The 27,706-nt window shown below is 44.4% G+C and overlaps 2 protein-coding genes across 6 annotated transcripts in view; one reads left to right on the top strand and one right to left on the bottom strand.

The window, feature by feature from the left end:
- Window positions 1-27,192, bottom strand: part of kmt2e (lysine (K)-specific methyltransferase 2E) — a 31,677-nt gene extending 4,485 nt beyond the window's left edge. Inside the window, exons 1-18 of one of the 5 annotated variants that reach the window (XM_086201897.1) lie at window positions 27,124-27,192; window positions 13,472-13,656; window positions 8,365-8,476; window positions 7,797-8,026; window positions 7,505-7,644; window positions 6,606-6,787; window positions 6,477-6,515; window positions 6,194-6,394; window positions 5,940-6,070; window positions 5,665-5,782; window positions 5,480-5,589; window positions 5,129-5,381; window positions 4,045-4,143; window positions 2,089-2,160; window positions 1,314-1,499; window positions 870-1,196; window positions 418-717; window positions 67-217 (exon numbers count right to left, since the gene is read on the bottom strand). In XM_086201897.1, coding sequence (XP_086058023.1) covers window positions 67-217; window positions 418-717; window positions 870-1,196; window positions 1,314-1,499; window positions 2,089-2,160; window positions 4,045-4,143; window positions 5,129-5,381; window positions 5,480-5,589; window positions 5,665-5,782; window positions 5,940-6,070; window positions 6,194-6,394; window positions 6,477-6,515; window positions 6,606-6,787; window positions 7,505-7,644; window positions 7,797-8,026; window positions 8,365-8,476; window positions 13,472-13,542 — 2,722 coding nt within the window. In that variant the 5' untranslated portion in view covers window positions 13,543-13,656; window positions 27,124-27,192. Of the gene's footprint in view, window positions 1-66; window positions 218-417; window positions 718-869; window positions 1,197-1,313; window positions 1,500-2,088; window positions 2,161-4,044; window positions 4,144-5,128; window positions 5,382-5,479; window positions 5,590-5,664; window positions 5,783-5,939; window positions 6,071-6,193; window positions 6,395-6,476; window positions 6,516-6,605; window positions 6,788-7,504; window positions 7,645-7,796; window positions 8,027-8,364; window positions 8,477-13,471; window positions 13,657-22,851; window positions 23,208-27,123 lie in introns of those variants that run through there. The other 4 variants (XM_086201896.1, XM_086201899.1, XM_086201898.1 and 1 more) reach the window with 4 other exon arrangements.
- On the top strand, window positions 24,963-27,658 carry ndufb2 (NADH:ubiquinone oxidoreductase subunit B2). Its single transcript, XM_086201903.1, has 4 exons — window positions 24,963-26,167; window positions 26,362-26,500; window positions 26,733-26,808; window positions 27,554-27,658. Exons 1-3 carry the CDS (start codon window positions 26,082-26,084, stop codon window positions 26,805-26,807), a joined length of 300 nt encoding a protein of 99 aa, XP_086058029.1. The 5' UTR covers window positions 24,963-26,081; the 3' UTR covers window position 26,808; window positions 27,554-27,658.
- Window positions 27,659-27,706: the final 48 nt, after the last annotated feature.

Raw genomic sequence — 27,706 nt, 5'->3', positions numbered from 1 at the left:
ACAAAAAAAACAAAACTGAACAAGTCCAAATGTTTGGTCTGATCAACAGTTCTCACAGAGACCTACCGGAGAGTGAGCAGGTGCCGTTGTAAGGTAGAGGGCTGTCAGAGTCTCCATTAATGGAAGGGCTGAGGGGACCCTCACTGGGCATGATGAGGCTCGGCCGTCTGGCCGGGCTGGTGGATCCCTCCTCCTCCAGAGCCTGCTTCAACCATCGCTGTAAGAATATCAAGACACATCTTAATTAAATAACAGCTAATAGAGCTCTGTCCATTTCTAGGGACACTAAAAAGAGTTCCTTCGCCTTTGTGGTCAAGATTTAATTTAAAAAATCCTTTTGACTTTTTAAGACCACACAGACTGCAAGAGTCATGGCCCATCAAAGCTAAAAGGGGATATCAGTATTTCTTTCAGTACCTTTTTGCAAGAGCCGGTAGTCGGAGGAGTTTCCGGCAATTCTCTGGAACGTCGTCTCCCTGTGGGGACTCCAGGCGTGGTGGGGCTGCGGTTTGCCAGGAATGGAGATGAGAAACGGACGTAGTGTTTGGGTGTGCTGTAGACCTGTGGCGAGCAGGCCAGGCCTGGTAGGGCATTGAGCTGGGTGGCGAGTACTTCAGGGTCACTGCTTATTCTCAGCGGCCTCTCTGGGGCCGGCTCCGGGGTTCGAGTGGCAAAACGGTCCTGCTGCTTCTCCCCCACCCACTCACTGACAAAGTGCTGCAAATTCCAGAAACGATTTTTGGTAATGTATTCATCAACTTGGATTTGTGTATTTGTTAAAGTAATCATCAGGAGAAATCATAAGCTCAAAACCTAAAACACAACCACAAGATCTGCTCAGGTGCAAATACAGGAAACACTGAGCGTACCTTTTTAGTTTTGAAGTTCTTGCTCCCTGTGCGGTTTCTGTCAGGTGCCGGTGAGCTGCTGTGTGGTGGGCTGGTGTCCGGTGCTTGGGAAGCGATGGCCTCTGGCTCTGGTGCGGTGGGTGGTTCCCCCTCAGAACACTCATTGGTCAAAGGCTCCACAGACTCAGCTGGAGAGCCAGGGGGCAGGTCTGAACACGTGCTGATGGTGCGAGCTCGCCGGCGCTGCTGGCCAATGTGCGTGCGGTTTCTAGAAAAACTCTTCCTGTTCCTTGAGCCTTTGACCTTGGCTGGTTTTATTCCTGGTTCTTCTTTTACCTCCAGAAGTGGCTACAGAAGAGACAATCGAATGTTTATATCTATCAAAAAAAAAACGCATCAGATCCATGTCTGATCTCCGATAAGAACACCACAAGAGGTGATATCTGTTACTCCTCAAGCGCTTACCTGCATGACCGATGGGGAATCTGCCGTCTCTGGTGTTGCTGGAGGCTCCTCCTTGATGTCACCGCGTCCACCAACTTCTGACTTGATGCTACCAATTCGCTCAAGGGCCTGCTCCCTGCGTTTCTCCCTCTTCTCCATTCGGGCAAAAGCTTGAAGAATGGCCTCCATCTTTCTCTCCTCTCGTGTCTGCAAATGTGGGGTTTGAAGGAGGGGTGATGGGGAGAAGAGGGAGCGGATGCATTAGTCCACCGAGTACTGATCGTTCACAGAGCACCACACGCAGCGATACAACGGGTTAATGTGTGCTACGCTGCAAAAGCTGTTGTAGCTGTGTGCAGAGACAAGTGAAAATATGACCCCTGGACTCAGAACTGAAAGAGAAAAGGTCAGAGTGGACCAACGGGAAAATTGCTGTCAATGTGTCAAAAGGTGACTGGGACATAAACCCTGACAAACCAGGAGGCTCTAACACAGGTTGTCAAATGTGATCCCTGTTTGCATATTTGTGCCACAAATCCCAAACTATATGGAGACAACGGCTACCTCCACCAAAAACACAAAAGCCCCACCGTCAGTTGGAACACCCCTTTGAAAAGAGACTCAGTCCACAAAACATACTGAGACAACATGTATTGCTGCATTGGCCAGGCTGAAGTTTGGTGTCTGTGAAGAAGGGGCTGTTAGTACGCTTGCAAGTCAGTCACCTCAAAGAGATTGGGAGTGGGAGGCTGGTAGATGGGTGGAGTGGGGTTGGCTATGGATGGGTCAAGTTTACCTCCTTGTGTTTCAGTCCCTTCCAGCTGGAAGCCGCCCCGACAGGGAGATGGGACTGCTCCACTGGGTTGGCCTGAATATTCAATAAAGAGACAGCCCAGTTTAGAAGAGACATGTCCCCCCTAAACAAGGCTTCAAACACATTGGACAGGTCTAGACAAGCGACTCCCTGACTTTCTACTGGTACAAAACAGGCCTATGTCAGGTACTACAAGTGTTGGGCAGGTTGGATTTTGTACAGTACACTGGTAACTACAATGGGGCTACTTGAGGAATGTTCTAACACCAGGATGTGGGTTCACTGCCGAAAACTGAGGGTGAAACATTCTTAATGACATCTAAGTTTAGGAAAAGTATTTATTTTGGCTGAACTGGAAACAGGCCAACACCAGAGATGTGTTTGTGCAGGGGAGCTACTACTAAAACTCCAGTTTGCGCTTTCCCAATAAACTGAGCAAAGTGATGCACTGCCGGGACCAAACGGTCCAGGCAGTAACGGTCTAGCGGCCCCTGACTTCTGGATGAAAAACGCAGCAAAGTCTAATCTGAGCAAATTTGTTTGTCCGTGGCGTCCGGTTGCTGCCGGTGACGTGGCTTTAACGAAAGCCGTTTATTCCAGTAGACAATGACAATAAACGTGATCACAGTCGCTATATTAGTTATTCCTGTCTCAGTGATGGTTAAAATATTGCTTTGACCAATACAAAAAAATTGGAGATGAACATTTAACATCCAGGAATTCACATTATTGACACAATGGACCACCCATGTGACAAACTGGCCACAATTTCGAACACTGACCATACATGGTTCTGTCTGAACCAGTCAACTAGCACCAAGCACAAAATGCCACAAAAAAATTTAAAAAAATAAAAATCGGAGACTAAACAGGCAAACATTCTGTTAGAGGACATTACACAAAAAGCCAGGATGCCTTTTGAACCAGAAGGGGCTTTTGTTTTAAGTAGTTGAGAGATCATGCCAACACACATAAATGCCATCTCCCCCGCACCTCGTCAAATCATAGACTTACAACACCCACATGCACCTACTACAGTTCTGACTGTCAGTGTGTGAATGCACACATCTTTGCACGAGCAGCAGAGCTCTCTCCTGGGCAACATTCCATAGAAGGCAGCCTATTGGATCTCCCAAAGTCAATATGGCCCTGGCAACAAGGCTGTACCCCTCTGCATCATCCCTCGCTTTCTCCCTCCCTCCCACCCTGCTTGCAACTATCTGTCCCGCTCTGACCGATTAGCCGAGCTGCTTGCCAAAGATGAGTCAGCACTTTACACCTTGGGTCCACCGTGTGAAATGAAGCTGACTGTGGGGTAATTTCCAGAGTGTGTGTGTGTATGCGTGTTTGATCCCATCTCTCAGGAACATAAGAGAGTGGTCCAACCGGTAATTGGCCATTTCAGACTCCTGGCCGCAATGATGGGGAGCTTAGAGGGGAGCTACACTCAAACTATAAGGCACACTGGGGACTCTTCCAGGATGCACGACAGCAAAATTATTTTGTTCTCACTAACGGGGATGAAAGTTAAATATGGTCATGCGGCATGGGAGGGGGGGAGGTCATTTTTTTCCATATAGTGGAGAAAATGAGGCAAACAAATGATTAAAGATGTCAATGCATAATTGAGACAAGCAAAAAGCTTCAGTACTGTGAGAGGAAAAGAAGTAGGAAGTCCACATGGGAGGAGGAAGAAGAAACTAACAAGACTGAACAGAACAGCCACAGAGGCACTGACAGCGGTGGGAGCTCGAAGCAGAGTGATGAAGAGGAGGGTAGTTTAGGCAAGAGGCAGCTGCACCTATCCCCTTGAGCAGACCAGTAGTCCACACCCAGAGCAACAGGGGACTCTTGTTGTTGTTGTTTTTTAAATCTCTGCTTGTTCTTCTGGGTGGCTGCATGGCAGAAAAGCTATAGCCCCTAGCTTGGCACACTTACCATCTTCCTTCTCCTCTCTGCAATCTGTTCCTCTGACTCCATCTCTACTTCATTGCTAATGGAGGTTTTGTCTTCTAGATCCTCAAATAACTCAGGATCCTGTAAGAGGAGGGGAGGCGTTTTATCATGGCTGATCATTCAGTCTGGCTACAGACTAGAGGGAGACAGGTAAGAGGTGGGGGAGAGGGGGGGGGGGGGGAAGGGGCAGGGGAATAATCTGAAGGTTACGGGGAAAGTGACTCCGCTCGTGCTTTAGAGGCAAGTCTGCGCACAAAACACCTACCCTGTCTTCGATCATATCATACATGGCGGCTTGATGTTTAAAAATGATTACTGGACCTGTTCCCCTTTGGGAAAGTTTCAAGGTGTACCAGTACCTTGGCGTTTGCACTAGTAATGCCTTTTTTTATATTCCATCTCCTTTCTTGCGATATCTGATCTCACCTGTCTTCAAAGGAGTCGCAATAAAACGCTGTCGTACACCTGCCAGAATAGAGGATAAATGACCCACTGGCCTGATTCCTAAACGGCCGAGAGGCAAGTTTTTTTGTACACATAAATGAGATGCCTCTTGTTTCAAACCAAATTTAGCATGATTTAGCTGTGCCACAGTGAATTTCTTTGTTGGGGAGAAAAAAAAAAAAAAAAAAAAAAAAAAAACGACAGGAGAGATTTGGTGTTTCTGATGTTGTTGACACATCCCAGAGAGAATGCATTCTGATTCAATCCGAAGTAACTCAGCCAGACCAGTGGCACGAAAACTGTCTTGCGCATTGACAGTAAAATCTTCACAATGTCGGAGCGCCAAATATGACTGCGTGAAAGGGTGATGGGGAAAAAAAGAGGGAACTAAAGAGGATGTAGGTTTAAAAAAAAAAAAGTGACTAAAAATGAAAAAGACATGCATGGAAATGACATCAATCTAAACTAAACAAAATGGCATGCATAGACCAGACATAAATGTGTACTAACAGAAACTTAAGTAGAAAACTAAGTCTACACATATAATATATGGGCAGTGTCATGTAAGAAAAGGGTGTGACTGGGTGTGTTGAGCGGGATGTTGATCCAAGTGTAACCTCACCTGGTTGTTTGAGATGGAGAGACGAAGAGGAGACAGTTTCCTCTGTTTGCAGTCTCCTACACTCTTGCCCTTTCCCTCGCCATCCAAACCCATGTTCTGGTTCTGGCCCTGATCGTCCCGGGCTGGGTCCTTTTCTTTGCGACTCCCGCGACGTCGCCCTACAGAGCCCAGGTTCTCTGTGGGCTCTAGGTTGTGCTTCAGCACAGGGCACTCCTGGTTCCCCTTCACACAGGCACAGTCCACCTTATATTTACTACAAATATTCACAGGAAAAGGAAGAGACAGAAATCAGAATTCCCTGTGCCAGAATGAGATTAGCTTCATTTGCTTTAGCATGAGAGTTTAACTCACCAGCTGCCGTAGTCAAAATCAAAACCAATGGTGATCTCTGTGCCTTTGGCGATAGGCCTCAGCGAGTAGATGTATAAATGGAGCATGCCGTCCTCAATGACGTGCCGCACCTTCATAAAAATGAGTGAAAATGAATGGACAGTGACAAAACATGGACTCATTCAGGTTCTGAGATATCTGCTTACTTCAGAATTGGGAGTACAGGAGCGACGGATGAAACGTGCTTCATTTCCAAAACTACGAGCGTCCACGCACATCTCCAGTCCGTCAAATTTTGAGTAAAATAACACAAATGGGTATGGCCTGAAAAAGAAAACAATAACGACATTGCAAACTGCGTTGCATGGATGCTCCTCAAGCTTTCACTTTACACTGACAAAATAGTGAAGAATAAATAAGACATTTTCAGCAGCAAGTCAGAAAATAGCTTGAACACTTGAGAGCAGTGAAGCAGTCTGACCTCTTGAAAAAGTAACCGTTGGCCTCAAATTGCTGTCGAAGCATAAACTTGCCCCGGTACTCAATGATCAGTGAGTCTGGGGCCAAGTCTCGCACCGCCTTGAGGATCTTCTTGTTCTTCTGAACTTGACTCTGAAAGGGAGAGACAGCCAAACATGAGCCTTCACCCTGGGGAGAAACCAGTTACTCTGAGCACAGGAGAGCTCAACTTTAAGGAAGAATTATTGTATGTCACAACTGTCTACAGGCTTGTACCTCCACTGGTGGTTTGAAAGAGGCTGGGTGCGTGTTGTACGCCAGGCTCTTGCCATCGCCTTGCTCCTTAACACGCAACAGGACCTGGACATCTTCACTGTACTGATTACTGCTGGCCTCCTCGTAGCGCTCCATCCACGTCTTAATTTTATTCTCCCACAGGGACGGGTGCTCCGTTGGCTCCTGCTCTGGAGCCGCACCCTAAAATGATACGGTCCGACCGTTACATACAGCTCAAGCATTACCAAAAGTTGAACTACACGTGTCTGTGACCTGTCTTTACCTTTACTCTTGAGGATTTTCTCGACCCCTCTCGGAAGGCCTGCCAGAGCAAGAAACATTCAAAATTCAACTTTGATGAAATTCAAGAATATGATTTGTGTGACAGATTCCACCAGAAAGCAAATCTGACCTTCTTGGCTCTGGCAGAGGATGCGGGAGGCTCCTTGTCGCCACTCTTTTTGCGCTTTTTATCAGCCTGTTTGTTGCCAAGGCGCCCGGTGGTGAGGGTGATGGTGGTAGGCGTGTGTTGGAAGGTCGAGTAGAGCTCTAGAGGCACCTCATCTCCACTTTCTGTAGCGCTGGTGTCCCCGTCTGATGAGGCAAAAATAAATACATGATATCAAATACAGCACGTCATCACCACAGTCAGCCTAATATTGCCTATTGCCAAATAACAAGAACATCCACAAACAGGAGTCCCGACTTGTTTAATATTTCTATGCAACCTTAACATAAAAATGGTAGGATTCTGTCATATCTCATTCATATCTCGCCATGGTAAAGCTAGACTGTGTCTTCTCTAGTCCACGCGCGACTTTTTGACAAAGCTTTATGAAAATTGCTACGGTAATTTTTACGCAATTCTACCAAGATCTTCACGGCCCTGAGAGAAAACATGCAAAGTACAAGTAAGAAAATAACAGCTAATAATGGAAGATGAAGCAGCACAAATTAGAAAATGACTGTATACTACTAATCCAGCAGGTGTCAGTGTGTCCCAGGCTCCACCTGCAGGGGGAGGAAGCTGTGGCCTGGTCCAGCCTACAACCTGCTTTTACCACTAACAAGCTGCACATTTACTGCAGCAAGGAAACCTGTAAAACAGAACTAAAAACTAAAAAAAAAAAAAATCTGTTCCTGCTTTCTCTGTAAACTTTCACTACCTCACAATTTGTACTGTTAACCTACAGTCTGTATTTTATACCACTCTTAGTCAATATACTATAACTTTGTTGAAATTTTCAATAAGAAGCTAAAATTTAAAGCCCTAAAACAAACTTTATAAAGCCTACATAAGAGCAGGCTTACCAGACAAACATTCTCTTTTCCTTGTCTGCAGCAGGATGGCCCTCTCTCTGTCCAGGTGTCGAGGTTGGCATCGTTCACACAGGTACGTCTCAGGAATGTTCTGCCTGTCTATGCCCATGCAGTCTATATGCTGCCAGGCACTGAAACAAAATAGAAGGAGTCAAGTTATACTTTTATATGGCTGCTGGAAGTTGCCTGACGGTCTTCTCTCGTTTCTTTTGTTTTCAGAATCTTTTGAATACATCTTTAATGTGATAACAGCCCACAACAAATTAATGTTATGGCGCCTTACCTGCACTTGTCACAGCAGATCATGTAGCCGTCATCGTGGGTGAAGCCACAGATACAACGGGTGATGTCAGCCCCGTAGCTGCCATCCTCTGAGGTGCTGAGTGTGGTGCCAGTGGATGCTTCGTCCTGGCCCCCTGGAACAAACAACCCCCCCTCTCCTTGCCGGATCAACATGGAGGGGGGAGGGGAGGCTGGCGGTGTAGGTGGGGGCCGAGCCCCATAGTTATGGTCCTGGTAGATGAGCGGGAGATAGGTGATGAGGTGTGGTGGGGTGTGGTGAATTCACACTAAAGAGCAATCATCATAGCTCATGATGTAGTCTAGCCAGATTCACTGTACACAAAGAAACAAGCCATGCAAGTGCAACATGTACAACTTGTACTTGAAGGGCTTTTCAAAGTAAAATAGAACAGCGATTCCAAGGTGATTTAGTGCATTCCAGTACAGCCTGTGGGAACCAAGATATTCTCACAGCCAGTCCGTTCTGGCTCTGTGTTGTATTCAAGGAGCTCATTGGAGTAACAGGTTTGTAGTTTATCAGGGAGATGAAGTAGAGCGTTTGTACTCACAGCATAAGGAAGGCCAATGTAACTGTGGGAATGGGGAGAGCTGCTGCTGTAGATCTGGTGAGGGTAGCTGGACTTTTCTACCACCACAGGGCTGGCCTCCACCGATTCTGGCCTGTAGAGCGGGAACACAAACGGAGAATGCCACCATTATTACTCGTAATGAAGCGTGTTTAAATGAGAAGATTAAAACGCACTAACAGAGACGGTGCAGCTTGTGCCACTGATGGCGTGCTACAGGCCGTGACAGTTGGTGAAGCACTTCCAGCAACTCCTGTTTGCCGTTACACCACTTTATCTTCACTGCTCAGGCATGAGAGCCAGACTGAAATAACACTCAACTATCAATAGGCAATAAATCATAGTTTTAATTTTGAACCCATCACAGAGGTGCAACAACTAATCGAATTCAAAGAAAATGAATCACCACTTATATTGGTTTCAGTCTTTTTTTTCTTCTTTTTTTTTTTTCAAGCAGTAATTTCAAACATTTACTGATCCCAGCCTCTTTACTATGACAGAGTTTGTTGTATGAATAGACAATGCAATTTAAAAAGCGTCACTTTGGGCTCTGAGAAACTGAAAAGAGCATTTCAAAATTTTCTTGTTCTGTAACAGACCAAGAAGTTCATCAATTTATCGTGACAATAATCTGAAGATTATGCAGCAGTGATTAAAAACGATCGTTAGTTGCAGCCCGACATACAAACAAAAGAAGATGATCAAAACATGTAAACGTGGCTTGTCACTCAAACAAAAACACACACAATTGTTTTTGCATTTGTTCACCCCAAACCTGTACATCTACTTTTGTCAAGACAGAAGAACAGTTGAGGGTTTGGCTGACATCATCTCATATTCAAGGTGAGACCAACCCTCCTGTAATATAAAATGTCTCAGGTGTCCCACATTTGCTTATCTATTTTCATTTTTAATGATTTGACACTTTTGCATCCAAGTTTAATACAACATGTATGTAATAAATCTCTAGATAATATGCAGTCCCCAGTGAGGCCATTAAGGTCTGAGACAACTATCAAATACAGTCATACATAACAAACTACTACATAAAGTGATTGTAACAATGTCATGACATAAAGGCAAACGACGACATATTATTGAAAAAAAAAATATATATATAAATTGAAGGTATGTATGTAAAACAAGGCTATGTATCTTCGAGGTCATAGGTGAGACTGGATGATATCGTTTATGGAAAAGAAGAGGGAAGTGATATTGACATACAAATCAGTCAAAATAGTCTGATATGAAGAGCGGAGAAAGAAGGAAGAAAAGGAGAAGAAGAAAAAAACGGACTCGCTTTCTCCTGCTTTTTCTGATTTCTTATCATGAACTCTGCTCCAAAGTCAATAACCCAGTAGTGGCTTTAAACACCAGAAATAAAGTCCGCCTGACACTGACTTCATGAGGGCCACCGCCAGCAAGTTTCCATGAACAAGGCTAAAATACACAATAGAAAGCTCACTAAGCATATTGGGCAGCCTCTCAGGTAAATCAAGTAAGATGGGTACAAAACACACATACACACACACACACACACACGGGACTCTGAACAGGCCGTGCAGCATTTCTGTGTACGCAACATGCCACTTTGCTTGTGCTGTGACTCTATAACAGACGCATTCTGAAGCCCACATTCAGGAAAAAGAAAAGTATAGTAGTATTTACCATTGCCACAAAGAGAAGATGAATAAAAAAAAAAAAGAGCATGGATTGATATTAATGACATTTGTTTACTTTCAAATAACACAGCACACATAATTCTTCATCTGTTCCTCCTTTTTCTGCCTCTAACAAACTGTTTTTTAAAGTGAGCCTCAAAGTGAAGTGGTGATACGGTACCTGCGTGAGCCCTTCTCAGCCCTTGTGCTCTTGAAACATGCCGTAAAAGCACTGTTCAACACTTCCTGTGTGAACTGCCAAACAAGTATTCACTGTCATAGTGAAAATGTAAGTGCAGGCATGAGGTGAGGAGGCGGACCCAGGTGTGTGTGTTCAAGCATTTGTTAGTGTGTCTACACTACAGATTAACTCCCGCACTGATGACTTTTTTTCTAAACTGTTGAGTGAGAGAGACTTGAATCAAAGAGGAAGAGTTTAAAAAATAAATGTGAGTTTATGTGGTACAATCACTAACTCTATCCTATCAATCATTAACTATTACACAATACAGGGATTAAGATGAAGTTGCGTTATCATAAAAGAATTCCGTTGGCTTGAAAAATCTTTCAGTTCACTTTTCAGGGAGGCAGACCAAAAAACCAACAGAGGCAGCAACAGTCAACGACCGACAGGAGGAAACCAGAGAGCCAACTTGTTTGGTGGGAGGGAAGAAGATGTTTGAATGTGTGCAGAGCTGGAGGGTTGGTATCATTCATGTCTCCACTCCTGGGAAGTGGAAAGGAGGGACTAGAGAGTCAGAGTACACAGAAGTGGGAGGATTGCAGATATACAGCCAGTCAAGATCAGACTCCAACAGCTTTGGCCTGCGACACGCACACGAGACCGTGATGAGTGAGGAAGGAAAAGACATTTCAGAGAATGATGTTTTGCTTGCACTTGGAATGTCCTATTTATAGCTCATAAATGCCAAGAGAATTTAAAAAGGAACAGATGTCGCTCAAAATGCAAACACCTGCTGAGGAGAGGTAGAAGCAGAGAAGACGAGTGAGGAAAATGGAGAGAACAACAACAGGAGAGGGAAAAAAGAGAAGCTCTGAACAACCAGAGGCAACGCCTTCACTCCTAAAGAGCTCCCACTCGCTACCATGGCAACACTACGTATTCAGTCAGCGTGTGCGCGCACGCAGGGTTCTGTGTGTAACCGTGGACATGCACATTTCATTAGTCAACAGCTGGTCACACTGCTGCAGACTTCAGGGGATGTGGAAAGGACATGACGCTCTTTCGCTGGTGAGTAGCCAGCCTCGCTGTCTTAGAGACGGCTGGCACACTCACAATACACCAAAGAGCTGCGTGTGTGGGTTTCCAGCTACAATCTGTCCCTCTGGTCTGGATGGAACCTGCGCGGCAGCAGGTGGAAGCCCCTTTCAAGCTTGTTATCTGCTTTTGAATAAATCTGCAGCAGGCCATTGGACGCAGAGCGCGGATGGACAAAGAGCGAGTGAGAGAGTCAAGGCAAGGGGCTTACGCCTAGCCCCTCTGGCAGGAGAGCTCCTCGGAAAGGAGGAGGGGGGTAGGGGGACGCGGTGGGACTATTTAAGACGTTGTATCTTTGTGAGGGCCACCTGTCACTCAGGCCTGTGACCATGGAAACAGGCCTTGCGCAGTGCAGAGGGGAGGAAAGGGAGCGAGGGGCAGATACCATGGCAACACAAGCTGTCACTGCAACAGCTCTGATGAAGGCAGAAGGGACGACTCACTCTCATTTATGGAGACAAGAGCCCCTCCACAAGTTGATGACGTGTGTTGTTCTTTAGTCATGCGAGATCCTCTTGCTTCATTTACTTGACCAGAAAAAGCTACAGCAATGTCCTTGACGAGACTATAGGAAGCAGAGAGGAGGGGCAATATGAGGCTTGTTGCCATGACTCCATGCACCATTCTGCTTCACTGACTGAACACATTGTACACATGTGCAAACATCACGTTCAGGAGTACGAAAGGGATCAAGGAAAATCATATGGTGTGCGTTATAAACACAGAAGGCAGAAATATATGTTTAATTCTGGGTTTGCTGCCAGTTTCACATAGACAGACGTAGTTAAAAGCTGAACACAGAGAATGATGAGCAATGGCTGAGTGCAACTATAATCAATGGAGAGGCTAAAATGTCCATTAGAGCAGACACTGATGCTCCAGAGCCAATGGCTCCATGAACAGATGAATTCCTCAACCATTATTGATGCCTCTATCGAAGTGGGAGAGCAGATCTGTGTTTAAAGAAAGAACTCAACCGAGTCAGGGACCAGAACTGCTCCGTCATAGCAGATCACACATACAGACAGGAGACTGGGGAAATCATATTACGTCACACAAAAGACCGTCTCTGAAACAAGTGCATGTGAGTAAAAGCAATCACATACACATGATAATGACAAACTGCAGCAGGGGAGGGGTGGATCAGGTGGAGAGAAGTATGGCAAGAGTGTGAAACCAAGAATGAGCTTTAGGTGAGGATGAAGCCAACAAAATGGGAGAGACAGGAGGACAGTTGTGAAAATAAGAATGCGGGAAAACAGGGTAGTGGGTTGGGGAGGTGAACAGAGAAGGTTTGGTGTGTTAAGGAATGTCACAGGAAACGACATTAAAACGGTTCTTGTTTTTCCTCTGGAACTGAAGATATCAAATAGTGTTTTAGATACTGGAGATACTGAACTAGAACAACTATATGAAGTCTACTTGTGGATTTGTGAAATATAAGGACACAGAGGCAATGGAGACATCTGGGTGTCCAACAGTATGAGATGGGTAACATTTGTGAAGATCGAGCCCGCTGGAGCCTTGTCCAGCTTCTGAGTTTCAGTCCCAGGTAGAAATCCATGAAACGTATATGGATCAGCGAGTGATGTCACTGCCATGTACAACTATACACTTCAGCCTCTTTGTCAGCGAATACAAGCTACAGCTTCAAGACCAGAGCCAAGTTCCTCGGCTTAAAGGCCCAATATCACAGTGCTTTACATGACAACACATTTACATGTTCATGGAAAAACATAAAGTGAGGCGGGACCTGTTGTGGATTTGGACTGGCAGTTACATGTCCTAATTTGTGCCAGCTGGACTGGCTTCCTATGGTTAGCACTACTTGAGTGTGATCACGAAACCAGTCATTCTGCAGTTTATCCACCACAACTGCACTTGTACAGAGTGAATGTGAATAAATATATCAACTGTGCCCCTTCAGGCCTTCCAAATGTTAGCAAATGTGAATGGAGTCATTTTGCTGGGGTTGTTTGATGCTCAAAACAGTTCATCCACCATTTTACAGCCAATTCATGTTTTCACAATGTCAGCCTGTTGGAAAAAAATTTTTGGGGGGGGAGGAACATCAAAATCAGACAAACCACTGACTGACAAATTTCCAGTATTGTGACATCCTTCAACACGTTTACAAGTTGTTACTCACTCTGAGCCCGCAGCCATGTCCAGGTATGAGGTGTCTGCTGTGTCCACCCCTACTGGGATGACTATGCTCATGACGTTCTCTGCTGATCAGTTCTTGTCCTACTGAGTCCAGAGAATGGGAGTCCAAAACACTGGGGCATGCCAGCCACAGCAGTCATTGCAGACATCTAAGTGCATCCACAAGGCCTGAGGTAGGGGAAGACAGACAACAAAAAAAGGGAAGAAAATGAATTATTACATTAGCAGCAACACTGTAAGCAGCTGATGATCATTTAAAAATGTAGTTTCATGTATATTAAGAGAAATTAATATCCTAAAGCTTCAGTGCAAATGTTGTACGATGTATGATGTACAGATCATAGTGGAAAAAGGGGTATTTCCAGGATATGGTAAAGCATGATTCAAAGTTTCAGTCCAAAAAGGGGTTAACAGGAATTCCCCCTCTGTTAAAACTTGAATACCAATCAGATGTAGTGACTGGTTACAAGTCTGAGGACACAATATTGTGAGGTGTTAAATGCACTAAAGCAACCTCTACACACAAGAATGCAGAGGGCTGCACTGTAAGAAAGCTCCCACAAAGGGGAGCAAGAGAACACAGAGCAGCGAGCCGCCATGAAAGCAGGGAGGAAAACGCAACAACATACAGAGGCCATTTTTTCCCCCTTTGGCAGAGGAGGACGGCTTCATTCTAAGCTCTCAGACACACACCCAAACACAAGCTTTAATACTTTAATTAGGTCTATATGCTTTATTGGTGGCTTACAATTTCATCATGCCTACTTTTAGTATCTCTAGCAGTGCAGCAAGATCAAGTCATTTATTATTTACTCCATTAGGTGTAAAGGTAAAGAGTCTCGTCCTCCTTTGGCTGTAAGGCAGGAGGCCGGCTGGATTAATAAATCTTACACTGGCTATATGACTGATTAGAATATTAAGCCATTTATTTGTGTCTGATGTGAATCCAGACAGGAGCATATGTATCAGTGTGACTGCCCCTGATACAGTGAGCTCTGTTGATAAGCAGGATTAGTGGGAGGGACAGCTGCCGAGACAAAATAGGCTGGAGGTCACACCTCCGCCTGCTCATGAACACTTGGGCCAAACAAAGGCTCAGATCACGGCTCAGGGTGTTGATGGGAAAGCGGGTATAAAGCAGGGATGTGTTGTGTATTAAGTATGGGGGCATACTTCACACACCATCACAATCAATAACCCACCAGAACATCAAAACATTTCTCTGCATGCCCAAGAGATATTAGTCCTCTCTGGCCAAAGAACGTCCCCTGAAGCACTGGCACAAATAAGTGCATGTCTGCACATCATCTCTCCAGGAAGACTACAACGCCTCTTATTGAAACAGGAAGAAACATAGTACACGTCATGCCAAATATTACGATAAAAGAACTAGGAGAGAGTTATTAAGCACCGATTAACCCATTATTGAGCCAAGGGGACTGGTGAGAGGTTGGCAGACATGACAGCTGTCAGCTCCAGGCCTAATTAATAGGAAGAAGACCCCTTGTGTGTCTGTGTTTCAGCCAATGCAACTAATGGCATCACCTTCCAAATTCTCTTCTGATCATGTGTGCACCTACCGGGTTAAACAACAGACCTACTTCACAGTCTTGGACATTTTGCGATGGAGTCTGATGTAACGGTTTATTTGTACCAGGATGGGGCATTTTGCCAATAAAAACACTGAAATAACAGACTACCCCTTCCTTTGTATTATCTGAGAGTGCCAGTATGTTTAAGCCAAGGTAAATAGCTTCCTTCCAAAACAGCCTCTTAAATCCCTAGGTTTGTCTCCACTTCATCCAGGGAATCTTCCTGTCACTACAAAGGAATGCTCACGTAGGCTCACATTCACAAATATACCTCTCAACACAGGCCAAACAAACAGATAACCTCCAGCCCTGCCCCTCAAACATTCCTCTACAAGGAGGCCCTCAGAGCAGTGTGCAAACATACATGAACTCTGCAGCCAGACACAGCCAACACTGACAAAAGGCGGTTGGAAAAAAGAAAAGTAAGTACAGTACAGCAGCATTCCTGACTAAATCTGAGCTGTGCTGTGACTGCCTCAGTTGGCTCCTCCTACTTCCTCTAGAAGGACTGTCCATCACGCTGGAGAAATGCAGCCAAAGAAAGGAAGGCAAAAAACACCCCTCTTCCTATGCCCAGTCACCCCGCCCAGCCGGATTTCTTTCCCTCCCCTGTGCACTTCCTAAATAAACCTGAGACAGTAACGCAGAGTGAAGGGGAGTGTCGCACACACAGTTCCTAACTACAGGGAGGCTGGGAGAGACCATTTAAAGCCACCTTTGGCCAAATCAATGGCTGTGATGGAAAAACACATCAGAGCAGAGGGTGGGGAAAATGGGGAACATGCACAGGGGCGGATGAGTAAAAGAAGGCTTAAGACAAGGAAAGGCATGTAGTAAAAGAAGTCGATAATTGTATAATAAGACACCGGATTTAAGTGGTTTAGATTTGCTGTGCATCTAAAAACGGTTCACCTTGTAAGCATTCTCTTAACAGATTTCCTGGCGCAGTAGGGAGCTTTAGAAATCATCGACAGCCCCTCCATTTCAGAGGGCAGCGGGGTGGGGGAGGAGTACATGGGGTCTGTCTGACAGTGACGCTACACAGCCTAGACCTGCGTGGACTCTGGGTGGCAGAGTGGAGCACTTAGCATAGCCCAGTCTCTCCTCCTTTCCTCCCTCAATCAGGGACACAGTCATGTCATTGTGCAGGGAATAACTATCCTTTTAAGACAGAACCGCACGGAAGTCAGGGAAAACCCACACATCACACTCAAACCATGCCCTTACAGAAACAGCTCCCCTCTCTCCTCGGTGTATTCCTGCTGCTCTGTGTAACAGGGTTTTTCATTTCTTTTCGCAGCCAAGTCTCTTATGTTTTTCGGTAAGTAGGAGGAGCAAGAGAAGAATGAGGGATTCCAACTGAATCCCACAGCCCCCTGCCAAGCTGATGTGCCTTCACGCCATACTCATAGCTGGCTGCAATGACTCAGCTCATAAACAAATGAATACAACAAACTCAGATACATTCATATACACTTGAAGCATGACCCAGATGGAATGTAGGCCTGGTCCTCTTTTTCACAGTACCCACAGTGGGACACATTGCATCTGCCCTGTCCTTCATAAATCAGTGTACCCATGGCTGCCAACACTCTCTCTGCATTCAAGCACTGAAGGTGAAGTCATAAATCAATACAGGAGAGAAGAAGACAGCATTCACATAAGTCAAGTTTGCGGCCAAAAACAGGAACTATGTTATAAAGAGTACAAAAAAAATTCCTCATTAGACTGCAAAGACCATTTTAGCGGCATTCAATGATGAGGAAGCTAATGAATTACACTGTTTGTGCCCCTCCCCTTACCGAGCAACTAGTAAACATGACAGGCTGAGGGTCAGTGGTGTTTCAGGCTGACAGAAAAACAAGTTAACAAAATACAGAAGGTCTGAGGGGCTACACTACAAAAGGTTCAACACCAGGGTTGGTACCTGCCATGCAAAATAACCTAGTTTAACACCGTTTTCATAATGATGAGTTAGAAACTGTGTGATTTGATAAGCAGGCTGGGAAATATACGCCTCCTTTAGCCACTAAGGGGTGTTAAAATTCAATGACCACTTCATAATAAATATTTTTCTCCTACCATTTACTTCCATATTTTACCTGGACTGATCTGCTGGCCGGTACCAATATCCCACCCTGGCTACAAAGTCAGCTATGAACATGAAGACACTGCCCTGTGTGCTCAGTTCCAATGACCAGAGAGGAAGACAGTCAATAACAACAGAGTCTGGCAGCAAACCTGGGGCAGCCCTCCCGTAGACTGAGTAATGTCTGTTCAGGAGAACCCCTGGGGCTCAATCTTTCCATCTCCCTCTCACTCCTGCTTGCAACAGTTACAATGTGTGAAACTGACTGTGGGTCCCTTTAACATTTGTAAATCAGACAGGTAGAGATAACATTATAGAGGCTCATTCATAATGAGCTGTACATCTGAGGGAAAGCCAGTGTGACTCTGCCTATTAGATCCATCAATAGAGAAACAGATGTCATATACGCAGCTGGCAACCTGTTACTGTGTTTCAGGATTGCGTGGAGCAGCTAACTCCCATGTAAGAAACTATATGCGAGGAGAAATAAGTTGAGGCAACTCAGCATTTATAAAACAAAAAGTATGAAAAGCCTCTCATGTCCCATACAACAATGTTTGATTATCAATTTCATGCCTGGACAGCAGAGCAGTTACATCACCATCATCAATGACACAACCTCTCCTACTCAGGCTATCCTGCCCTGGGCTAACAACCACGAATAACGGTTGCAACGTGGGGACTGCACCAGGAAAAGGGGTTAGGGAGGTTCCTCCTCAATCTCAGAGCCACCTGTTGGGGACTTGGGGATGTAGCTTGCTAGTTTAAAGAGGGATCTGTTACAGCCCAGCCAGCAGCACAAAACAGGTCACCTGAGCCTTTGCTTCTCCTCCCAGGTGGGACCCATGTGACTGTGTTGGGCTCCAGAGTCAGGCAGTTTTGTCTCTGGATCTCTCAGGGTCTGCGTACAACATATGTGAGATCACCAGAGACCAGGGCACAACCACATGGCTTAGCCCCACATTGTAAGGTGTGTATCAACAAATGCACACTTCACCTGCTGGAAGTGTGACTGCTTGAGGGTTGGGTTTATTGTCTGGAGACAGTGACAAGCACAAAAACAAGAGGAGCTCATCCAAGTATAAGTTAGGTGTAAGAGAGAGCTCATGAAGCCGTGGCCTTCACCTGCCCTTCCACTATGTCAATACTCTAATAGAGACACTGTGCACTTACTTGTCTCCCTCACTCTCTTTGCTGAGTGCACTGAAAAATGAAATATGTTTGTACTCAGTTTTTGGCTTCTCAATTCTATGTGTGTAAGGAAGCTTGTCTGTCTGTCTGTCTGTCTGGGGGTTAGGGTGAGAGGTGTGTCATCTGAGACTGCTATGACTCCCTGTCTCCAGCTAGAGTACTCTGTCCCTATGGCGGAGGGCGAGTGGCTGCTCATCAACAGTCACTGACTCTGTCAACACAGCAAGCAAAACAAACACTTAAAAAAGCTTTCCACTCTTCTTTGGCTTTTTATCAAGTGAAAGTTAGGGGTCGCCTCTCCAAGCAAGGTGAGCAGGTATTAAAGGGGAAAGTAAAAACACGCAAACCATAAATTTGTCACGGAATTGTACAGCAACCATCACTGTGTCATTGCGCAACACATAGTCGAGCTACTATAGCAGCCGCTACCTGCAAAACCACATCATAGTTAATTGAGAAGGTGAGTAGACGGTTAACCGTTTGGTTGCCAAAACAAAAAATAATCCCATAACAGTGGTTTGGAGCAGCTCAAAATGAAAACAGCCTACCAACAAGACCCTGAATGGCTGTGCCAACTCATAAGTGACATCATAACAGTTTCTATGTTGTTCATGATGATGATGATGTAGTGACATTTATACACTGTACTCGGCAAAACAGTAGAGTCCCATGAAATACATACAGTGCAAGAGAATTTTTGCTGCACATGCCAGCCAGCCAGGCTCTCATACAGCCAGTCTGGTATTTAAAAGAAAAAAGCTAGAGTATCAGTACAAAGGTCTCTGCTCAGTTACAAGGAAGAATTGGCCGGCTGGGGATTTTGTATATTATGTAGCAGTGTCTGATTAGACACAGCAGGGCCCCTCACTCATCTAGAAGTAATAACCTCGCCACAGACCAAGACCCTTTGCCACTTGGCTCTTAGGTAAGCCATATCCATTCGCAACTGTTCACAAAAAGTTCAAAATGTCACCACTCCTTTCAGATAGAAGCTGTACAGACAATTCAGGTGTGTATAGCCTTAGTGGTGTTTAAGGTGAAATGACTCCATGAGCAGACACTGATCTTCTGATGCTTTCCCCTTTCACCTCACAGGAGATGCCTGTAAGGATTTGAAGGCTCCGAGATTCCTGGAACCAAACAAGCACCTTTGATAGACAGATCTACCACATCAAACAGAATAGTGTTTCACAAAACAAAGGGGACAGCAATACATCCTCACATTAGTCATGCTACTGATAGTTTTAACTTCTGTGTAAATGTGAGTGACTCAGTGTCAACACCCACTGCCTCAATATGGTTTGGCAAATTTGAAAATTCTGTTCACTCTAAAACTGTCAGTAAAGAAAAAAGAAAAAAGAAAACACACACTTCTTGGCAACAGCCGTGAACAAGCATCTGAGCTGCACAACATGCCAAAATGTGTCCCAAAGGGTGAAGAAGAGAAAAGGACAGCTGTACCACACCATCTCGGGCCTTTACAAAATACTGTGGGCTTGAAAACATTATCCTGGAAACTAGCCTTGACTTAGTAACCACATGAGTTTCACTGTTATTATAATACGATGTACTGTTATTATGGTATACTACAGGACAGTTTAACAGAATATGAGCGATTAAACCCACAAGGCGTAGAACTTCAGTTAACTTTTAATTTGAAATATGGTACATCGGTTAACGCAATAGTTTTTCATGTGTTATCATTATCATTGTTGTCATTATTATGATAGCACAGAACTGAGACAGGATATCAACTCATTTGGAACAAAATGTCAACATTCAGAGCATGCTGTGATTAAAATCTAACAGAGAAATAAAATTCAAGTGCACAATTAACTACCACATTATGCCTTAAAAATAAAGACACTGGATTAAAAAAAATGCTGGGTGAGGTATATTTCATTTAATTGAATTTATACATTCTAACTACCTCAGGATCACTGCCTTTGTAACACCCCATAAGTGGGGATTCACACAGAACAGTGGAGAAAATACAAACCACGGGTGTGGGAGACACTACACAACCTTTATACAGTGAAAAACCTTCACGGAAGGAATACAGATCAAGTCTCCAATAACTTCATCTTTACTCGGGGTTGCACTGATGTGCTTTCATGTATGGTACTTTAAAAAATACATCCGCATTCTATTTGGCAAATACAAAAAACCTCGTGTCCCAGCATTCAACATTGCAAGACGAAACCCAGGCAACAGCATAAGCAGTGACGCATGTAGCAGGGCTACTATATTACTTGTTTTGGTCAAAGGAACAACAGCATAGATTGCTGCTGTGACAGGTGAAAAAGCGCAGTTTTGACAAGGCATGGTGTATATTATTAATTACAGCTCTTCTTATGCATGACCTGAAATAAAATAATGTGCTGTGTAGTTGCTTCACAGTGAGTATGTCGGCGCTGCAGTCAGTCCTGCCGATAGGGGTGTGGAGGGCACAACGTTGCTATTATGTTACCACAACACCCTGCTGCTGTCGCCATTTTCATAGCGCTTTTCTCAGGACGGCGAGACAATCGTGTAGCCAGTGGAGCCTCGCCATGGGAAGAAAATCCCCCAAGAATGCATTCAATCGCCTCTTTCATACACTCTACCTTAAGTATCACTCTGTCGGTACAGTCTCTGTGTTGTTACCATTAAGTTTTTTTGTGAATTCGTCGAAAGCAAAGCCAGTAAGCTAATAGGCTAGCTATTATGGCCTCTCGAAATGTAACGTAGCGGGCTAGGTGTAATGGAATTACGAACACGACATGTCTGATATGTGGCTTTTTTTTACGGTTCATTCAATGGTGAAAGCAGCTGCACATCAAAATGAATCTTTCTAGCCCCGGGTTGTAAGCTAAGGCCAAAATTCTGTTGAAAGTAACCCCGCAGCGCTAGCGGTAACCAACGGACGCTAACGGAATACTACGTAATGGTTAGCAGAGCAAGCTAGCACCGATACTACAGAAGTGGATTAATGCTTGGTTCGTCACAGACAGGAAAGAGCGACAACATGTTGATGAATAATTGCTCGGGGCACAACAAAAAACGACTACCATCCGCATGGTAACTGGTATGAGGTCGCTGAAAAAAAATCACTTAAATTGTGTCAGAATGGCTAAAGGGTCGACAATCGAGATGGAATTACAAATTGTATGACTGGGGCGAGATGCCCAAATGGAACATCCCCTCCCCCACGCTTGCAGCATTTGAACCCAATACATTCTGAATCTATATTAAGAAATCTAGACGTGTACTTTTAAGTCCGCTTACAACAAAATACCAAAACGTTCGTTCATCTGTGGATCTAGTCTTGACTTCATCTTGTCATAATTGATCTAAAAAAATAGCTTAAAGGAAAAAAACAACCTAGGAGCATATGAGCTCACTGCGCAATGTAGTCAGTCATTTAAGCGATTTTCAACAGCTGTTCTTGCTTTGGGTTTACTGGAACGACTAAACCTACGGATACATTAGTTTCCATGCATGTAAAATCTTATTGTTCTGTGGCTTTGAAAAGTGACGGTGGTAACGGTAATAATGTCCTGTGCTCTCGGCGAGCATGATGGGAGCCACCTAGACCGATTCAAGTTTACAAATGATCTGTTTTCGTGTTTGATGGCAGTATAGCAAACATTGTTCCCGAGAAAATTTATTATTTTTTAAATTGGAAAGGGGAAAAAGGGTATGGCGCGTTTTGCTGACAGCTATAGTAGCAACGACTTTGAGTACAGTAAGTTAACCGACTGTAAATTATTTGTAACGTGGGGAAGGTTACATTAGGATGTTTTACCATTTTTCACTAAAACCCAAGAAACGGTGCGCAACATGGCCCGCAGTGTCACTGTGTCAAACTCCACACCGATTGAGTTATATTAGGGCACAACAGTCAGATAGAATTAATACATTGTTTTGTTGAGGGGCTCATTCTCTGTTTTTAAGTGAAACGACAACTGAGTCTACATGCTAAACTAAGACTTTAAACACTAGGGCAATCGAAATGCGCTACCAATACCGCGAATGTTCACTGTAATTATGGTTATTGCTGTTGTATGTGACAAACACTTCTACTAATCATCGCGGCCTGTTAATAACATTTACCCGATAGCTTTGCATGACGTTTTGTGAATGTCCACACTGGCATTACTAACGTAAAGTCAGGAGTCTTTCGGTGTGTATCAAGCTAATGTGAGCTAGTAGCATGTGCTAGCTAGCAAGTGTTCTCCTGGCGTTACGCTGTCCAACTTGACACCTACATTGGAAACTTACGTCATCTAGATAGCCGAATTCAAAACGTATGAAAGTTAAATGAATAAAACAGAACTTCACATACAGGACCTGAAATAACAGTGTTAAAGAGGTAGCCAGCAAGCTAAACTCAGCTGATACAACTACGTTAGCCAGCATCAGCACCTAGCCAGTAAAGTAAAGCCAACAATAGCCTTCCAGGTCGGATTTGTGCTCAACTTCAAGTACTAATAAATGCAGTTTACTTACCGTTTTATATCCACTCTGGTGGATCTGAGTAGCAAATAAGGGGGTCTGGGTAAGACCCCTGTCGCTTTCCACACAGCTTCCACAACCAAAACAATACTTCTGTCCACACACTGCGGATCACTAGCAAAGCTTTAAAATGTTTGTATTTAAACGTGTCCTCTACGAGTCCTGTCCTGCCAAAAACCCTTGCCTCTCGTATAGTGTATGGACAAAAATGTGACTGGGAATTAATTCGAAGCCGTTAAAACTATGTCCTAGTCAACGGCGACTTTTAGAAATTAGATCCCCTCAAACCAGTCTCTTTTCGCTTTGCAAAAATGGCGGCCCTGCCAGGACTACCCAGACTCCGCCTCCCCCACGAGCCCCCCCTCCCTCCCTCCCAACGCCGAACCCGAGCTCCGCCTCCATATGCTGCGGGGCTACACTCCCGATTTCACAGGGGCACCATGCCCGTGCTCCATGCGCGGTCATGTGATTCCTCAAGTCTCTGCTATTTTTGTCAGTCAATTGGTAGAGACTAAACTGTCCTTACATGTGTTTTGTCATGCATAATGAAAATTAAATGTTCCGTCTTCATAAGACACTATTTTATTTATTATTTAGTTTATTGGTGCGTAGCTTTCAACGTTCATATACAACAAATTGTGCAACACAGTCGGCTGTATAAACTTATTGTGCAACACACCGTTCTCATTCCATTCATGTTCACACCATGAATATTTAGATCACAAGGTTTAAACAAATTTTTGCTTCCCCTCCTATTTCCTCCTCTCCTTCACAGGGTGAAAAGGCACCTGGTGTCTCTATTTTGCCTTCATAAACCTTTTAAATATTAAATATTTTATTAATTTCCATGTGTATGTCGTATTTGTGTCCTCAACAGACGTGACGGTCGCATACCTAGATGATAGGCTGCACATTTACTGTTGTGAGGATGAACCAAAAGTGACCAAAGTTTAAAAAGGAGGTATTTTTGATCTAAATCCCTAATTTCATTGACATGGCTGAATAACAGCATGTAAATCTGCTACCCAAAGCAGTAGGAGACAACTAAGCTGTGCTGTTATGTAACCTTTTACACAAGAGCAGCGTTTTGTATATTGAACTGATGTTCGTGATGAAACACTGACCACAAGATTAAATCCCGCTCAGACAGTTTAAAAAAAAAAAAGAAAAGAAAAGCAGACCATACAGGTACAAATACTTTAGGACATGACGGAATAGACAAACCCCATGCTGTTTATCCATGAGGACCCCAAACCCTCCAGGAATGCATCAGTAATATTGAACTTGGCCACAAACAAAGTGAGAGAACAGGGTTATAAACATACTCCAAACATCTGTAAGATTGTGGGGAAAAAAACTGAATCAAACGAATGAATTCACTGTTTAATCACACCAGCTTTAATAACTAGTAAAGCTTCTGTAAACCCCAATAATAATAATCATCATCACTAAGAGGTTGTAACATCCGTCCTTTGATTGAAGATGTACAAATAATAACTATTTTTTTCTAGCAGCATTTTTTGGTAGTAAATCAGTTGCTGCTATCTGTTCAGAAATATGTCTGTAGAAATCCCTTTGACATCATATGCTGAGAGAGGATGTCCTCATCGTTTCCATTTAATTTACCCTCCCCCACCCCACAACCGCATCTCTTCGCGCATGCGCAGTCGCGACAACACCGCTGCAATTGTTGACGTACAGGCAGGCTGGTTGTATGAAATAAACTTGTGGGAGGACGGAGATATAAGTTGGGGCCGCGTACGAGCCACCCTCGCCCGCGTCAAACGGAAACGTTCGCAAGCGTCTGTGGAGGATGCTGCAGCGATCAAACGCGTGTCGATGTTCTCCGGAGAGGATGTTAACGACGATGAAGCCGTCGCTTTCTGGCTCTGACGACGACCAGATCACTTTTTCATGTTAACATTATAGCGCAAATGTTTGCTGGGGGGTGGGGGGAATGGGGGTTCATAGTTATCCAAAAGACAGTTTATGGAAAAGCTTTTGATAAATGGTTGGTTTCTGATGACATCATGCAGCTAGTATTTGTGGGCGGGTTCTGAGCTGAGAGGGGAGAGGGGCGCAGCCGGAGAGCAACGACTACCAGGCGCCATTAGATACCAACGTGTTACACGTATTTAAGCCAGCGAAAAGCCTCCTAGATGAGCTAAACCTGGATAACTCGACACGACTGGGCCTTTCTTGCACCTTTAATGGGAAAAAGTCCTTAACGCCGGGCGATTAAACGACATTTCCATTCGTTAAGCGAGTTGGTAGCAGTTATGGAGTAGGAACAAGATGGCGTCGAGGACTGTTACAGCGCGCGGCGCTAGCACTCCCGGGCGGCGGCGCCGTGCGCGCTCTCGACTCAATGTCATTATTTCCTGTGTTTTAGCAGATTCCCGACAAGCTTGCAGTGCGTGTGCTTTTTTTTCATCCATATGTTCCGTTATGTGAGCTTTAGGAGTTCACATGTTGCTTTTGACATTTGAGATTATTCCCAATTTATGTCGAAAGACTACAGTCAGTGTGAGTTACATAAGCACGTTGTTTCACTCTGCCATATTGACGCTTTAAACGGCTAAACTCGTCAAAGGGAAATACTTCAAATGTTCAGAGCACTGAAAGGGCGACAGCTCCCCCCCGGCAGCTTTGTTAAGGCGGTGACCCCATCTAGTGGACCATGGTGGTGGAACATGATATATATGCATACATATATACAGTGTATATGTATGTCTCATGTATATCAAGTATTCTCTTGAAAAACAATCTTGTTTGTGCTACAAACTTGGCCAATGAAGCTGATTCTGATTAAGTGTCAAAAATGTATTTCGAATATAATTTCATAAACTATTCGACTTAACACTAATCAAGAATGATTAAATTGTTCTGAGAGTAAATTTTTTTTTAAAACCTGACTTCTCTTTAAATGTTTTTGCTCAAAATTAGGAAAGTAATCCAAGTTACAGTATGAGTGAGTTGCCCTATACCAGTCCATGTCGTAATGTTATCGTACCAGAGGGGGACGCTGTGTGCTTTTTTTATTCAGCCAATCAACATGGAGAAACAACTGCTGTCCTTTATGGTCCAATCAGAGCTGTTGTTGTTGTTGAGAGACCAACTATTGACAAGGGAAGGTGACTTCTCGGCGAGCGGAGTCGCCGTACTTCTTACGAATTGTTTGCACAAAACTCTAAAAGAGGACGGTTGTTTGTGAGATAAACAACATGTCTTCTTTTGGAAGGGTACTGGGAGTCCTTCGGAACGGGAACCAGCTACTGAGACGCGGTCCACAAAGGATAACAACCCAAAAGTAAGTCACATCCACCCGCTAGCTCGTCAAGCTAATTGTGCCAACCACTTGCTAGCCTGCTAATGTATCATAAATTTAATACCTCTTCGTTATTAAAACTCTTACGCAGGAATTTGATGTACGTTTGTATTTATCATTATGTACTCTGAAGTTAAACAAATTCGTACGTGTTCTGTTGTTTTTTTGTGTTCCAGGGCAGGTGGTCACAGTGCACCACCGTACAGGGGATATCCTCACGTAGCGAAGACGCCAATTATCGTGTCGGAGGTGATCAGCAGTGCCATGTGGTTTTGGATCTTTTGGCACATGTGGCACGAGTCCGACGCAGTGTTTGTGAGTAAATAACTGATATTAAACCGAGGCTTGACTCAAGTCTAAGAGGGTACCTGCTCTTCTTTGCAACCAGTGTCACGTAGTCTTGCTACGCTCACAGTGTAGTGAGCTGTGCGAAGCCCTCTTGGTGAAATTGTTGACATGATGGTCAATTATTTGTCCACATCAGTTGAATACATGCTGGTCACAATGTAGAACGGGAATAGCGCTCAGAGGACTCCCTTTTTCCTAGGGTCACTTCCCATGGCCTGATGCCTCTAAATGGACAGATGAGGAGCTGGGGGTTCCACCTGACGATGAGGAATAAGGTGACTAGAACTTGAGACTTGGGTCTGTTCATCTACAAAATCCCTCAGCTTGGGGCTATGCAAGTCTAGTGGATTAACCCAACCAAGGAGGTGATGTTTGAACCCGTCAGTCAGCTTGATTACTAATCTAAAACCACCTGGTTGATTTCCACTTATCTTGGTGGACAGATCTGTTTAAGAGATGTAAAAGCCTTTTATTTTACTTGAAACATCTGCCCTGGCACACGTTTACAAACGCCCTCACGTAGCCATCTTGTCATGAGGTTTAAAGCGATATTTCGCGCAGAGTGAAAACTTGAGTCATCAAGTACTCACCCTCATGTTGATGGAAGGTCAGGCAGAGTCATTCAGTCTGCTCAGCATGGCTGGAGTCTCACAGGAGAAGCTGCTGCAGGAACCTCCCACACACTTGAGGTGAAAGGTGATTGACAAAAACAATAAAAAATAACCATAAGATGCCTGCGTATTGCTTGTCCGGAGTCAAAAGTGTCATGGAGCCTTGGCATGCTGAGAGGTTTCGTAAAACATGGTGTCATGGCTGGGAGCTGCAGTCAACAGATCAATGATTATCAGTCGTTAGATCTTCCTACTTCTAAATCCCATCAGCAATGTTAACACTTTGTTGATGGGACTTTAGTGTTCGCTTTCTTCGATTTGGTCACGTGTATTAAACCTAACATTAAGAATAAGCTGAACCATTTAGAGTTTCAGCATCATAAACACCCTCGTTTTTATTTCTTTGCAGATCACTGGATGAGTGAAGCTGCCCGTCGAACCTCCGCAGAAATCTTCAGGATATTCTGGAAGTCAGAGTTGTACATTGACTAATAAAGTTCTTCAACTATGTTAACCACTCTTGGTTATGTTTTGTAGTGCAGGGCCACCTTGACTGTAAATT

Source organism: Aulostomus chinensis, chromosome 4 (genome assembly GCF_037954235.1).
Source record: "Aulostomus chinensis isolate RoL2024-O1b breed Wild chromosome 4, RoL_Achi_v1.0, whole genome shotgun sequence".
NCBI lineage: Eukaryota > Metazoa > Chordata > Actinopteri > Syngnathiformes > Aulostomidae > Aulostomus > Aulostomus chinensis.
This window is presented reverse-complemented; position numbering and strand designations above follow the sequence as displayed.